General features: G+C 39.3%; 1 protein-coding gene across 1 annotated transcript in view; it reads right to left on the reverse strand.

The window, feature by feature from the left end:
- pclob (piccolo presynaptic cytomatrix protein b) overlaps positions 1 to 14089 on the reverse strand; it is a 60497-nt gene that overhangs the window by 6260 nt on the left and 40148 nt on the right. The window contains exons 16-29 of the mRNA XM_044357005.1: positions 12859 to 13909; positions 8570 to 8658; positions 8348 to 8423; positions 8127 to 8252; positions 6410 to 6518; positions 6120 to 6187; positions 5779 to 6020; positions 4841 to 4888; positions 4574 to 4704; positions 3631 to 3657; positions 3068 to 3161; positions 2043 to 2114; positions 1390 to 1690; positions 790 to 984 (exon numbers count right to left, since the gene is read on the reverse strand). Of these exons, the coding sequence (XP_044212940.1) occupies positions 790 to 984; positions 1390 to 1690; positions 2043 to 2114; positions 3068 to 3161; positions 3631 to 3657; positions 4574 to 4704; positions 4841 to 4888; positions 5779 to 6020; positions 6120 to 6187; positions 6410 to 6518; positions 8127 to 8252; positions 8348 to 8423; positions 8570 to 8658; positions 12859 to 13909 (2629 nt within the window). The remainder of the gene's footprint in view (positions 1 to 789; positions 985 to 1389; positions 1691 to 2042; positions 2115 to 3067; positions 3162 to 3630; positions 3658 to 4573; positions 4705 to 4840; positions 4889 to 5778; positions 6021 to 6119; positions 6188 to 6409; positions 6519 to 8126; positions 8253 to 8347; positions 8424 to 8569; positions 8659 to 12858; positions 13910 to 14089) is intronic.

Raw genomic sequence — 14089 nt, forward strand, 5'->3', positions numbered from 1 at the left:
ACTTATCTCAGAAAGGGATGACATACATACAGAAGTTCTTCATTTTGAGGACATCACAGATTGAGACATTAAATACACTAAAAATTAATGGATACAGTTTAAACCGTGTTATTAACATTTACATTAGTACAAGACATGTGAGGGATTGCCATCCCAGCTTGGTTTCTATTCTGGGGTTGGAGATGGCCACACTGGGGTTTTGTAGAAACCATAAGCTTGGGATCGGCACATGCACACTCCGTGTAGAAACAGACTGGGCTCTGATTTTGGGAGCTTTTTAAATACCTACTTTTGTTAAAAGTTAGTGTGCTCTTTTGCTATGATCATAACTTAATATAAAAAATTGTATGTCCTATTTAAGAATAAACAAGAAACAAAACAATGTTTAACAGATGTGAAATGTAAAATATTTTATAATGCAGTGCACTAAATGTTCCAAATTTACAAATATTTAATTTTACATTTAAAGACTGAATAAAATTATATTTTACAGCAAGTTTGGGTTTTAATATATCTCAGTTATTTCCCTTCCATATTTTTTGGATTTTGTTCAGCAACTAAATTAGTAAATTGAGGAGGCAGACATTAAGCTAAAACTATTGATCCAAACAAATCACTTTGTGCTAAGAGAAAATACTAAGATGAGGAGAGCAGAAGGCAAAGGAAAAATGTTAAGGAGGTGAACGCACAGCAGTTCAGGTTTCATTAAACAATCTCAACAAAGCTTGCATGCACAGGAAAAAGGAAGCATGTCACAGGAAGTGTATCACGGGTAGGGGCAGGATTTACTTGGTTGCAGGCGGGACTGTTGCACGGCGGCCTCGGCGGCAGCAATGGCTATCCCAGCATCCTCAAGGTGGGCCTGAGTGACGCTGCTCTTGCTTTGGCTTCGGGAGGGGCCATGGGAACGCAATTGGCCATCGGAGGAAGACTTAGAGCTGCCTGGACTGCTGTGTGACTTTTCCAAAGGCATCATCTGCACATCTGTAGAAAAATGGTGAGGGTTATGGCAGCTAGCAACAAGAGGGGAGAGGTAGATGAAAATAATCCATGCTTAGTTCAAAGTATTTCATATTTTCTGCTCGGTTCTGATTGTAGCGTGTACTGTAGCAGCTGACAAGCACATGGAGAGTAACACAGCTGTCAAGAAATGATTAGCATTTTTGTTTCTATGGCAGCCGTTTCTATCTCTATGACAACTGAGTGACCACCTCATAAATTACAGTTTTTGTAGCAAACAGAAACCTGCCAAGCATAATAATATTAGTGTCATGTTTCAGAATAACTACTCATATACAATAAACTGATTCATAAAAATTATGGAAATAGAGGATGTGTATGAATATTTCCAGGGCTAAAAACAACAGACATATGTGGGGACTCTCTTACCTTTGCCTGGATCAGGGAAGATTCCATGGCTTCTGCTCTTGATTACAGAGTTTTTAGGTGATTCATAACTCCCCTCTCCCTGTCCTGGTCCTTGACCCTGTCCCATACCATGCCCAGGCCCCAACCCAGGCCCTGACATATGGCCCTGGCCTTGGCCATGTCCCTGACCTGATCCAGATCCTGGTGGGCCTAGAGCACCTTGGTGGGCTCTGCTGTGCTCAATGCTCTCACTCTGCTCCTTCAGAGGCAGCCAGCGAGGAGTGTTGTCCAGCTGGGCAGTATTCGACAAATCAATCAAAACCTGAGATACAAATAAACATATACACACGGCGTGACATTAAGAAGAAGATGAAAGAAAAAAACATATGTCTTTAAATATGGTAGACACTAAAACCAAGCCCAACACTTACAACAGGTAGAAAAAGACTCACTGATACCTTCAATTTGTTTGCATGTAGATAAGAAGCTTCACAGCACAGTATGTGCAAATAGTATTTGCTAATCAGTTGTAGTGCATACTGCATTTAGCAAAAGATACAGTATATAGCTGGTCCATTGAAAAAATAAGGGAGCAGAAATCTTTTGTGTGAGAGAAGTACAGTACTAATCATCTGACTTTTTAAGACATGGAATCAGATTCCAAAAGCACTCACTTCTCCGAGGAAATCATTGGAGGAGGATCTGTCATAGTCCCACACTGTCACTTCCAGTGTCTTTTTCTTTAACTGGATGGAAAGAGTGAGGAAGAGGAGAGAAGGGCAGATATGGTGAGGTTGTGCATTCATGAGCAGTTTCTTATGTGTGCATAATTATGTGGGTGGAGGAAGCGTGAAAGAAAACAGCAGAGGCACACTGTGTCTGCAGTGCATGAATGAATGCAAATGTCGGCAGGTCATTTAATCAGAAAGGAGGCAAGGAGTTCAATTAGATTTGGTTTCTTCCAATATATGTTTGTGCATGTGTGCATATACCTGTGATGTGTATGTGTGTATAGGAATGTGTGGGAGGGGATGGAAACATATCTTGGGGGCGGGGAGTGGACAAATGAGCGATGCAGCAGCATTTTTAAGGCTGCTCAGCTGCTGCGGCCAGCAGTGAGACGTGATTAACAAAAGGCAGCCCCAGAGGAGCTGATGAATCCACTGCCTTCACAGAAGGCCTCTATTCTCTGACCGGTAAAGCTACTGCATCTGCACTCATCTCTTACAGTTGTAATTACTGGGTACAGTTTTACTGGGTGTATTCTTGTAATTATTAATTTGGGTGGTGTCTCTGTCACACGTGTTCCTACCAAACACAGACACCCAAGAACAAACACATGCACCCATAGATACACAGTAGCACTTACAAAGTGACAGATAGGCACACAGGCGCATGATCACCAAGTTTCTATCACCCTTTTTGTTAAAATGATACGCAGTCAGGCTGTCTGTGTTGAAACTTTGTGAGAGCAGAAATGATGGTTGTTAACTTGAGTCTTGGGAGTGCTGATAAGAGGTTGCACAGGGATACTGAAAACAGCCCTAGGGATAAGGCATGAGGACAGAATCCTAATAAGAAAATCAGACATCCACTCTGCCCAAAGTGGCCCACAGCACATAGAGTAACTTCACATGTAAGATAGAGTGAAAGTTTGTGTGTGTTTTTGTGTGTGTGTTAATGTCCTTCTGCACAGTACCTGCTCTAAGTGGATGTTCTTGTAGATGACAGTCTGGTTCCATTCTGGGTTCATGGTCTTCTGAGCATACTTGGTCCTTCTCTTGTTATCAGCACTGATAAGTCATGATGCAGAATGGGTGGTTGTCAGTAAAAAAATTGAAAAAAAAAAAATCTTCCCTGCTTGACCCCATGGCAAACATTCACCAAACTGTGATATACTGAATACATGTGGATTGAATAGATACTTGTAATATGATCAATCTCTTACTGTGAAGACATCAAAAAAATAAGTCAGATTTCAACCTTATTCAAATGTAAATGTTCTTTGAAATAGCTTGTTTTGACTAAGATTGCTTTTTCAAAATCACACATTACTTCAGAAATAGAGGCAGAGGAGAGTTAAAAGTGAGAGGCATGGAGAGAACAAGCAATGATAGGAGTGTTCTTAACACCATGAAATAGAGCACACAATTGGACGAACAACAAAGGCCACAACAAAAGGATGGAAAACCACTTTGGAGACATAATTTAGAGAACAAAAAACAAAACACCAACTGAAAACGAAGATCAGCACCACGCTACCTTGCATTCTGGACAACCATGACTTGGCTGAGGGAGTCCAGAAGAGGAAGAGGAGGGCAGATATCACAAACAAGAAAAGCAAAAACACAAAAAACAGTCAGAGAAGCCCAGAGAGCTCAAAGAAAATGCAGTAGAGGATAGAGAGCTGAGGCAATCAATATTCTCTGCAGAGTGTATCACTGTTTTTGTGCCCAAGCAATGTTACGTGACGCAAGAGCAAAAAAACCTCACAATGATTACAACTGGCTCATGGGTGAATGAATAATTCACTATTCCAAACTGTTGTTGTTAAGATACGCTGGCTGTCCATACTACTTCTAATGTCAGACTAATACATTTCACAATACTCAAAAGTGCTCTCCTACAGAGCTTTCATTTCTAACCTAAACAGGTCTAATGGGGTCATTATCTAAAAGCAGATACTGTTACAGAGTAGATAAAGGCTGTATCGATCCCTTTTCTAGCTATTCACAGGCTCTTGGGAAGACAGTGGAGCAGACATGGATAAGAGGAAGAAGCCCGGGACTTGATACTAAGTGACCATACTAAAATACTTGTTTTAAATTTGGGAAGACTAAGAAAAAGTCTGTGAATTCAGCAGAGTGTCTGTTTATATGTGCACGTTGGCTATCTATGACTGGTTTATTTAACACATAATAATGGGGCAATATGGCAAAGCATCTCCTCTCATCTCATGAAATCTAAAACACCCATCTACTGTATTGGAATCAAATTGAATCAAATTACACTACAAATGACTGCCTCATATCATCATGTCCTGTCTCATTCTCTCATACAAACTCAAGTAGTTAGTCAGTTTCATACAGCACAGTCAATACAAAGTCAGAAAGAAATAGGGGGAGAGAAAACAAGACAGACACAAAAGCTGAAAGGCAGACACAGACCAGACATTGGTGGACACTCAAACACACTCAGAACTCACCCTCTTCCTGGTAAGAGGTAGACCTTGACAAAAGGGTCAGAGTAGCCGTCGTTGTCCCTCGGGGCCAGGTTTCTAGCCTGCAGGACGTGGACGATCAGGTTTCCTAGGTTCCTGTCATAATTGATCTGGAGCTGAGGGAAGAAGAGTGGAATAAAGGCTGTGTGAGACAGACCAAACTATTTGACTGCATCTTTATTTTTCTGCAGTTGAGAAAATCCTTGTAACCTGATTTTTTGTTATTTAATGGGGATAGTGTATGTTTTATACCTGAATTTCTCCAGTGATGGGATGAGATGTCTTCACCATCTCTGTTTGCTAAAAAAGAAAAATAAGATGAATGATATAATGATTAGTCTGACAGATCTGACCTGACCAACAAAGAAAAGTTCAAAACAGACTTCAGCCGTTATCCTGATATTAGGTTGCAGTAAATGGTGCTCTGGCTTCACTCTTTAAATATATATTGTCAGCTAACGGATGAATGGGCTGTCCTTGTAGAGAAGATGCAGAGTAAAGCTTTCTCACTGGATCTATGAGCCTCAGGAGAGATTTGACTATCTGAGTTGTGTAATCGACTGGAAAAGTCCTCCAGTAAAGTTTGAGAAGGTTAATCAATTATTTGAGATGCTTTTAGTACTATTTCAGTTTTGATAATTCAGTGCCAATACATATATATTTTGACAGTATATTTCATGTTTTATATTAGGTATTTATCATCTGTGTGATACACAATGCATCCTCTTTTTTTCTGTGACCTGCCTTTCAAAAATCAAACATTTAAACATTTGCTTGTAATAGAAAACTTATGCTTATTGCACATTTTATGTATAAAGGACACCCACAGCCAGGGTCATGAACTGTACCACCCTATTCTCTTGTTCCATTATAAGTGACCTGGCATTCTCTGATGAACACAGTTATACCATTTGACCTTCACATGCAACCTCCCTTCTGAAGTGTTGTATGATATTGCTGGAATCCCAGCAGCCAAGGTGGATGATGGATCACACTGACACAGGGTTCCACACTTTGGCAAAACAGATCAGTCTAGATTCTTATTGTACACAATGTATCATCCTCTGACATATGAATCAGATGTGCACTATTTATATTCCTTCCTGTAGTCACATTTTAGACTGAATTATTCATAACTGACATGTCTCTGAGATGAGCCAGCTGACAGAATGCTAACAAGTCAAATCTACCTTGTTCCGCTGTTTCTTGTTTATGGCAGGTGATGCAGGCTGGCCGGGGCTTGGCACACCACTGGAGGCAGCTGATCCAGTACCCGAGTGGAGGAGGGCAGAGCGCTCCAGAGCAGAGAGGACCCCCAAACCCCCAGGCCCAGCCCCTATCCCAGCCCCACCAGGAGCCTGCTGCTGGGACACCTTCTGCAGCTCTGCAGCCAACTGCTTAGGATCCACACCAGGAGAACGCTGGCCACCTACTGAAACAAAAGTGTATAGTAATGCATATTTTGTTTATGTGAAATAGGTAAACAGATACATGCATGCATGCAGACATATCAACAAATCCTTGTACATACCAGCCTTAAGCTGGACATGGTGCTCCAGGGCTTGTGGGTGCTCAGGGTCAGACAGCATATTAAGGTCGCTGTTTGGATCCATACAGGAAATTTATAATGGAATATCAACCAGTGTATCTTAGCAGTAATCAGTCATAGTGTGATATTTGTCAGATGAAAGGGTGTGGGATGAAAATAAGGGAACAGAGGGAGGACAGAAGGTATACATGGGTGCAGAGTCACCATATTGCGGCTAAACATGTAGGAGTTTCAGTGGGATAGAGGGATAAATGATGACAGCTGTAACTTACAGTCTCACACAGAGCTCCGCCTCTGCACATGGCTGGCCCAAGATGCACTGCACTTCTTCATAAGTCTTTCCCATCAGAGGGACTCCATTCCACTCCAACACCTGCATTCCTGTGGTGTGATAAGGGTAAGCAGGCAGAAACAGAGACAAAAGGGAGTAAGCAATTCCCAGACAATATGTTATAAGCCATGGGCAAATGCATCTCCCCATCTCAACATTTCAAATATGATTTGTTCTGGATAGTGCACTCTACATGCTCACATAGCAGAAGGAATACGTCAGTTTGTAGTGCACCCAGTGGACAACTTTAACAATTAAATTTTCAATTTGGCTTTAGTTCTGACATTGCATCATTATTGCATTGCACACACAGCACACTGACAATCTTACTTTTTTTGGCTCATAGAAATAATTCTAGGTCAGAGGTAAAAGCAGTGAGATAACAAATCTAAAATATTAATATTAACATGTATATTGATAGTATAATGCACAAAAACCACTGCACAGCAAACTCAAGCTTTCAACCCAAGGCCAGAGCTGTATGAGGCCTCACTTACACAACTGAAACCTGGTCTTCAGATTAGACTTCTGCTTACGAAGCAACTCACCAGCAGCTGTGACAATAAGAGCTTGAATTAATATCTCCATATCCTTCTGCATGAACTAGAACTCATTTAGATTATTCCCTCTGCTCTCTCAATATAATTCACCGTATCCTCCCCCACTTTATTTCTCTTTGCACCTGAAGGCATGTTCCGCTGCCATTTTCTTTCAGTGAAATATAAACATCACATTTGCATAGTTATAATTCAGCATTCGCTAGGAGGTAAACATTGCTATCCTGACCATTACCCCTACTCTTTTATTACAACTAATAATGCCATGAAAAGGGAACCCAGTTAAAGCTTTTCTGTATTAATATTTCAAGACAACAACGTCAAAAATGAATAAAATACAGTAGCCTCAGACCAAGAAGAAATACATTAGCTGATTTGTCCTTCACTCCCTCTCTTGTACAATAGCAAAGTCATTGCAGTCACTATAGTGGATAAACTAGAACCAATTCTGTCCACAAAAATATCCTCTAACTGTAGGAATTACAGTCAATATGTAAGCTCTTCTCTGTCCAAACAATAAACGTTAGACAATTTCTCATTTGAAAATGTATTTTAGGGATTCTTAGGACTTCATAAAGTTAATTATGGTATGTGTGTATGTTGGTATATGATTGCCTGTGTGTATTTGTGTGTCTATAATGATGCTAAATATAGCTTAATGACTAACACAACCCAGTGCTGTGGAGGGTGAGTTGACAGGCTTTCTCTGAGTTTGGATGTGATGTTTCAGAGAATGAGACATGACAGACCACAACAAAGCAGGCTACAGCAGCCTCTCACATCTCCATCTAGAATTCAGTGACTCAGACATTCAGTCATTTTTTTACTGAAAGCTTACACTGCCCTTAAAATAAAAATTTTAAAAATTAAAGATTTTGGTTTTAAACCATTAATCTCTCAGGCCTCATAAATGGCACTTCTTACCATGTACAGTGTCTTACCAAGCAAAGTAAAAATGAATGCTGAATATATGAATATGTTTTCTTAAGGAACAAAGGACAAAGGATGTTGTATTTTCCTGATTAAAAAACAAAACAAAACATAGAAAACACAGGTGCTAATGAACATTTACATCTCCTCCTTTTCTCATTATCCTCTTACCCTCTACAACTTTCCCTGTTTGTTCTGCTACACCACCAGGGACAACCTTGGCTATGTAGGCTCCAATCTCTCTTCGGCTCCCTGGAATCTCCTTCCCACCTACCACACGGATGCCAAGACCATTCCCTGAGGGGAAAATAAACATACAGAACCTAATTAGCAAAACAAAGATAGAAATCATTGTCTGCATAATCCTTGTTTGTGATGTATGTGTGTTGTACCTGATACACTGGTGTCCTTCAGGTCTCTCTTAAGCTTAATGCGAGTGTGAGGGAAGGCGTAAGGAACCAGTTTCATCTAAGAGAGATTTTCAATATGTGAAAAATAATTTACAACACAAATAAAATGGTTCACTCACAGAAATAATTTAAGGTTTACCTACGAAAAAATTGAATAAGGAAATAACATAGTATGAAGTTGAATGCTGTTAGCTTGGATCTCACCTGTCTCCTGTCTGATATGTTTCCGCTCTGCGGATGCCCTTCTCTTGGTTTATCAAACCAGTCTGTGTCCTCTCTCCTTAGATGGTAGGCTAGGCAAGGAGAAGTAGTAGTTAAAAACCATGTACACACAAACACACACTTTCTGTACCCCTGATACCTTGATAAATCTCTATTTTAAACATAGTAATGACGAGGCAGAGATCAATCTTGCAATGCAGGCTTTGGAAACACAGTTTCTACATCACAAAGTTTGTCACACATCCATCCTGCTGTTTGCTCATACGCAGGAAGATCTCTGATCTGTCCTGACTGGATAGGTGAAAGCAAAGAAGTATAAACTCTGTTCCACCCTATCCATACCTTCTGTGAGATCAAATGATCTCTGCAAACACTGAATGAAGGATGAATACATTTCAAGAGCATTTTAAATCTGGCATGCTTTTGTTACCATGCAGTGCTCCCCGTCTGAGTGTGAGGGCTTTCTTGTTTGTGTTCACATTTTCATAGCTGCTAGATATGAAATGTTGCAAGAAGCCTTAGAACATTATGTGTTATGTGTCAATAATTTCAGTCCAAAACATTGTGGGTAGACGTTGTCCCATAACTACTTAGGTGTTTCTATTCTGATGATAATAATAGTAATGTAAAAAAGTAATAATTAAAATAACAATAATGGATCTTATTAATATAGCCATTTTCTAAACAACTGTTAGTATATTTTGTATTTTGTTTTTTGTTTTTCATAAAATAGTTTGAAAAGTGAAGATGAAAAAATATGTTCACAGTATTTAAATCCTTACCTTACACTCTAGCTTATGGTATAAGATCAAAATACCATAGCTGTGAAGTGGTTCTGTATTAAAGTAATGTAATAGTGAACTAAGTGCAGTGTGCTGTGAATCCTCCCTCACCTCATCATACCTTACACATCTAATAATCTTTTAGGGATGACATTGAATAATGTATATATGTCACATTTTTATCATCATTATTGCAAAGCTGAGCAAACTTTCAATATCTATAGAGAAAAATCTAAAGCTGTGATAACAAGTCAGCTTGGTGTGGAAGGAACATTAGAAATGTGACTCATCAGTTTGGTGTTTAATTTAATAGATTGTCAATTAGGATAGAATGTGCACAGCTCTGCCAAATGTCTCTGTATTATCAGTGAGCTAATTTCACCAAGAAGATGCACCAATAATAATGAAGAGAAATGGCCTGATGACTACGTACGCTGAAGGTAAATGTTGCCTATTACCTGCATGTCTTGGATTAGAAAGCACTTATCAGTCCTCATCAGTATTATAGGGTACATTTTGAGCTAGGATCTGTAGACAGTGGCAACATTGACCTTCAGAATTCTATAAAAAATTTGGATAAAATGCCTCAACATACAGTATATGCAATAAATACCAATTTAAACATAATTTTGTTTTGATACTTATGCATGATCACACAATATACACGTGATTTTTTGCAAAAGTGCATGAACATGAATACTGGAAATGGGTCTGATATGTTTACAGAAGCACTGTGATGTGCAGTCATTCCAGAATGATGTATAACTGAGGTTACTACAGTATATGACACATAAAGGTATCTAGTGCCATTGAGATGGGTTTCATTCCAGAATGGATCTGGCATGTCAACTACTAGAGATCTGCTAAATGACATGTATTGTGTACCATTGAGATGTGGGTCATTCCAGAATGAGTCTGGTGTGTTTACAAAATCAACCAGAGAAGTGGATCATTCAGAACCATGATATGCGGCATGGAGGCATACAGTCTCTATGTAACTACATGGGAGTTGGGATGCTGTCTCACCTTCTATATTCCAGTTTGGGCCTCCAGCTGGGGTGCAAAGTTATATATATATTTTTTAAAGAAATTCGTTCAACAAACTACAAACTTAACAAACTACTGGAATTGTGCTAAGACTAGATTTGTATTGTGAGTATACTGTTCTTCACCACATGCACTGAAAGCAATAGTCAATGTAAGATGCATGCTTGAAATTACTACGAGTCTGACATTACTTGCCTGTCAGATATTTTACAAATTTAAGGAAAAGCATTATAAAAAACATACAAAATACATTTTAGGGAAAAAAAAACATCTATCAATTAATGTAATGATTGAGCCATTGTAGTATCATGAGATTAAATATCTTTAACTAGTACTGTAAGATACTCTACCGTGTCTGATACTTTCATGAAAGATTCTGGCATCATCTCTGTTCAAAGCCAGCATGGACTCACTTAGTGCTGTAATCAAGGCAGATTGACACTTTTATGTGGAGTCAGGACACATATCATCTTACCAGGAACTTAACTATACTGATCCTTTGAAACCATCCAGAAATGAAAGCCAAAGTTGCTAAACATTTTTGTTACTGTGTCACTGGGATACTTATCTGATAATCAATGTGAATTTCGTTAAAAACTCCAAAACTTAGCCCTAAGCAGGCAACAGTGTTTTACAAAAGCCATTGTCCTTTCATAATGTATTGTATGCAGTGTGTTGTTTACCTGTCACTACTAAACGCATAACATACTGTATCATATTAAATCTTAGGAATGATGAACTAATTTTCATATGCTGTATGATATTGATATTGATATTTACAGATATGGTTTTACTTAACCTAATAGAACACTACCAATCCCACACTTATGGAGATCAAGATAGTATGTGTCAATATTTGTTTGTCAATCACTAGGGGTCATGGACATCTCACATGGCAATGAGACATCCACAGCAACAATCAACAAACAGAAAACATTCACTTTATTAAGATGGAAATGGAAAACATATGTATTGCACAACATGCAAGGATGCAAAATCAGATACAGATAGAAAATCAAAGATATATAGAAATAAAGACATATAGTTAACAAAACACAAAGACACAATAATATGATGCTAAATGTTAATCTTCACAGTACACATTACGAGAAAACGTTATTGCATTGCAGTGTGGTTTTAAGTGAAGAAAATTCCTGCAAATTGGATTACTCTTCTATTGGTACTGTAGGTGTGTCACTGACTTTCCAGGATTTAGAGAAAAGTAACTACACAAAGTGAATGCCTTGACTGTGGAACACACACCAGACACCATGAATCAGCAGTATTCCTTTAAAAATGACTACCGCCAGTTTTTCTCCAAACTAGCTGAAAGGGTGCCTTAGAAAAGTAAATATACATCTTTCTGAGGCGATGACCTACTTCTCACAAAGACACAATTTCACTCTGCAGATTAGTAAGAGAGGGCCAGGAAAAAAAACAGAAAGTGAGAATCCCTGGACACTCCTTGTCATACTTTTATGTAAAGTCTTTCACTATAGGTTTCTGCAGCTAAGGCAGCTTCCAGGTGATCTAAATAAAGTCAGAAACACTTTAAATTGCATTAACCACACATTTTAAAAGCTGTAAATTCTATATACTGTAAGTAGAATTTGACTTGATTTACATTTATGAGGCACTTCACATATAGAAAGATGATTAAATATTACACTGTTCTATTTTAAATTCTTTCTTTTTGTTATTTAAAATAGCTTACATATTATACATTACAGGGATTTTTCATAACACATAGCTTAATCCTATATGTAACTTGTACTAAAAGTCTTCTTTTTTAGTCTTGTTTTTATTCTTGGTATCTAACTTTTTAGATTAAATAAATACTCTTAGTGCCACAACCTCTCTTAATATAAATAGTTATGTGGGAAAAAAAATCTCAATAACAATGTTATATCTACCATGCATTCACTAAATGTTTCCAGCGTAGATACTGTGTTTAGGGTGACCATAAAATATTTATTGCTCAGATTTGGAATAAATTTTGGGCTCTCACTAAGGATAAGGCAGCCATAATGTGGACATGTATGAATAAGTTCAAGTCTATAGATTTTGTGCACAACAATTCTGTTACCACTATATTTAACTGTGTAGAAGTAAAACCATTGTAAAATAAAAAGACAAAGCATGCTAATAAAATCACAGAACAAACATGGATAGAACTGATTAGTAACATACATAAACTCAGACCAAGAGTATTATGTATCGGTGAGTGAGATATTAAAAAGGAAAGAAACAGCATGCAAACATGTGACATTTACCGTGACAGAGGGGAATATAGTAAGAACTACCAACAACAATTATCTGGAGCACTGATGATTGAGAAAGAACCAGTTAATGCACAAAGTCAATAAGACCACTCAGCATTAGCATGCATGACAAGCAGGTCCACACAGTTGAGTTGCTGCAACAGTCTCAGGCTCCATTTACCTTCGCTGTCAGACATGGCGCCTTGTAAGTCATCCATGATGAATGCGATGTCACGATCATAGCCACGTGTCCGAGATTCCTCCCTCATATGTTGTTGAACCTCTGGCAGGGAATGGCTAGACCCAAATTGGTCCCTGGTGTCAGCAGAGATGGGAGGGAGAGGTCCAGCTGAGGCTCTAGCCATACCCATAGGCTGCCCCACTGGGCTCAGAGGGCTCTCCTCCTCAGAGTTCTGAGCCACAATGGGGATACGGCCCCTGCTTTGGCTGATAGGTAAACTGGTGGGCTTTGCTCTGGCCACCCCAGGGGCAAATGCTGCATCCAGGACCTCTCCCTCTGTTTTAAGTCTGAGTGAAGAGCTGGACAGGTCACGTTTGATAGATAGATCCAAGCCATAGACAGAAGAGGGGCGGGAGGAGGGGCGTGATGAGGGTCGGGAGCGGGTGCCACTTGGGTAGGTTCCATCATCCTGGACAGTAGCCCTAATAGTGGATCCCAGTCCAAGAGACTGCCCAAGATTAAGAGAACCAGCTAGGTTGGCCCCCAGGGAGGAGCCCAAATATTTTTGCTGCTCAGACAAGTTCTTTCTTAGCCCAAATGTAATCTCATCCTGAAGCAACCTAGCCCTCGCTGCCAGATTGGTCACAGAGGAGGCTCCAGATCCCATGTAGCTGCCAAAGTCTGGCTCCAGATCCCTACTCTCCTGAATTGGGGAAAATTTAGTGATGGCTTTGGGGTCTATCAGGGCCTTTTTGTTCTTCATCTGTTTCTGGTAAAGCACAGCTGCTGGGAGTTGTTTTGCAGCCTGTTTTTCAAGGGTGAGCCTGCCGATGCTATATTTCTCACCTTTAGGGAAGTGGCGAAAACTGCTATCACTAGGGAGATACTGAGGCAGGCCCAAGCCTGTTAAGTGTTCTAGTCCCTCAGTTCCTCGCCTGAACTCCTGCTTTATCTGCTGCTTCAGTAGCTTCAACTCATAGGGCTCCTCCATAGTGTCATCTTCTCCTTTACCATAACCCTGAAGCCGAGATGAGCCTAAAAAATCTGCAACCTAAAAGGGAAAAATGTCACACGTTGAGTATTTTCTCAACAGATGTGTGATTTGAACTCACACAATAACACATGCATTTTATGTTTTATATATAACTCAACAATAAGTAATCAATGGTAAATACACATAATTCATTATGTCTACATTTGTTTTAAATAGTTTTTTCAATGAGGAGTGTAA

The sequence above is a fragment of the Thunnus albacares genome, chromosome 7 (assembly GCF_914725855.1).
Source record: "Thunnus albacares chromosome 7, fThuAlb1.1, whole genome shotgun sequence".
Classification (NCBI taxonomy): domain Eukaryota; kingdom Metazoa; phylum Chordata; class Actinopteri; order Scombriformes; family Scombridae; genus Thunnus; species Thunnus albacares.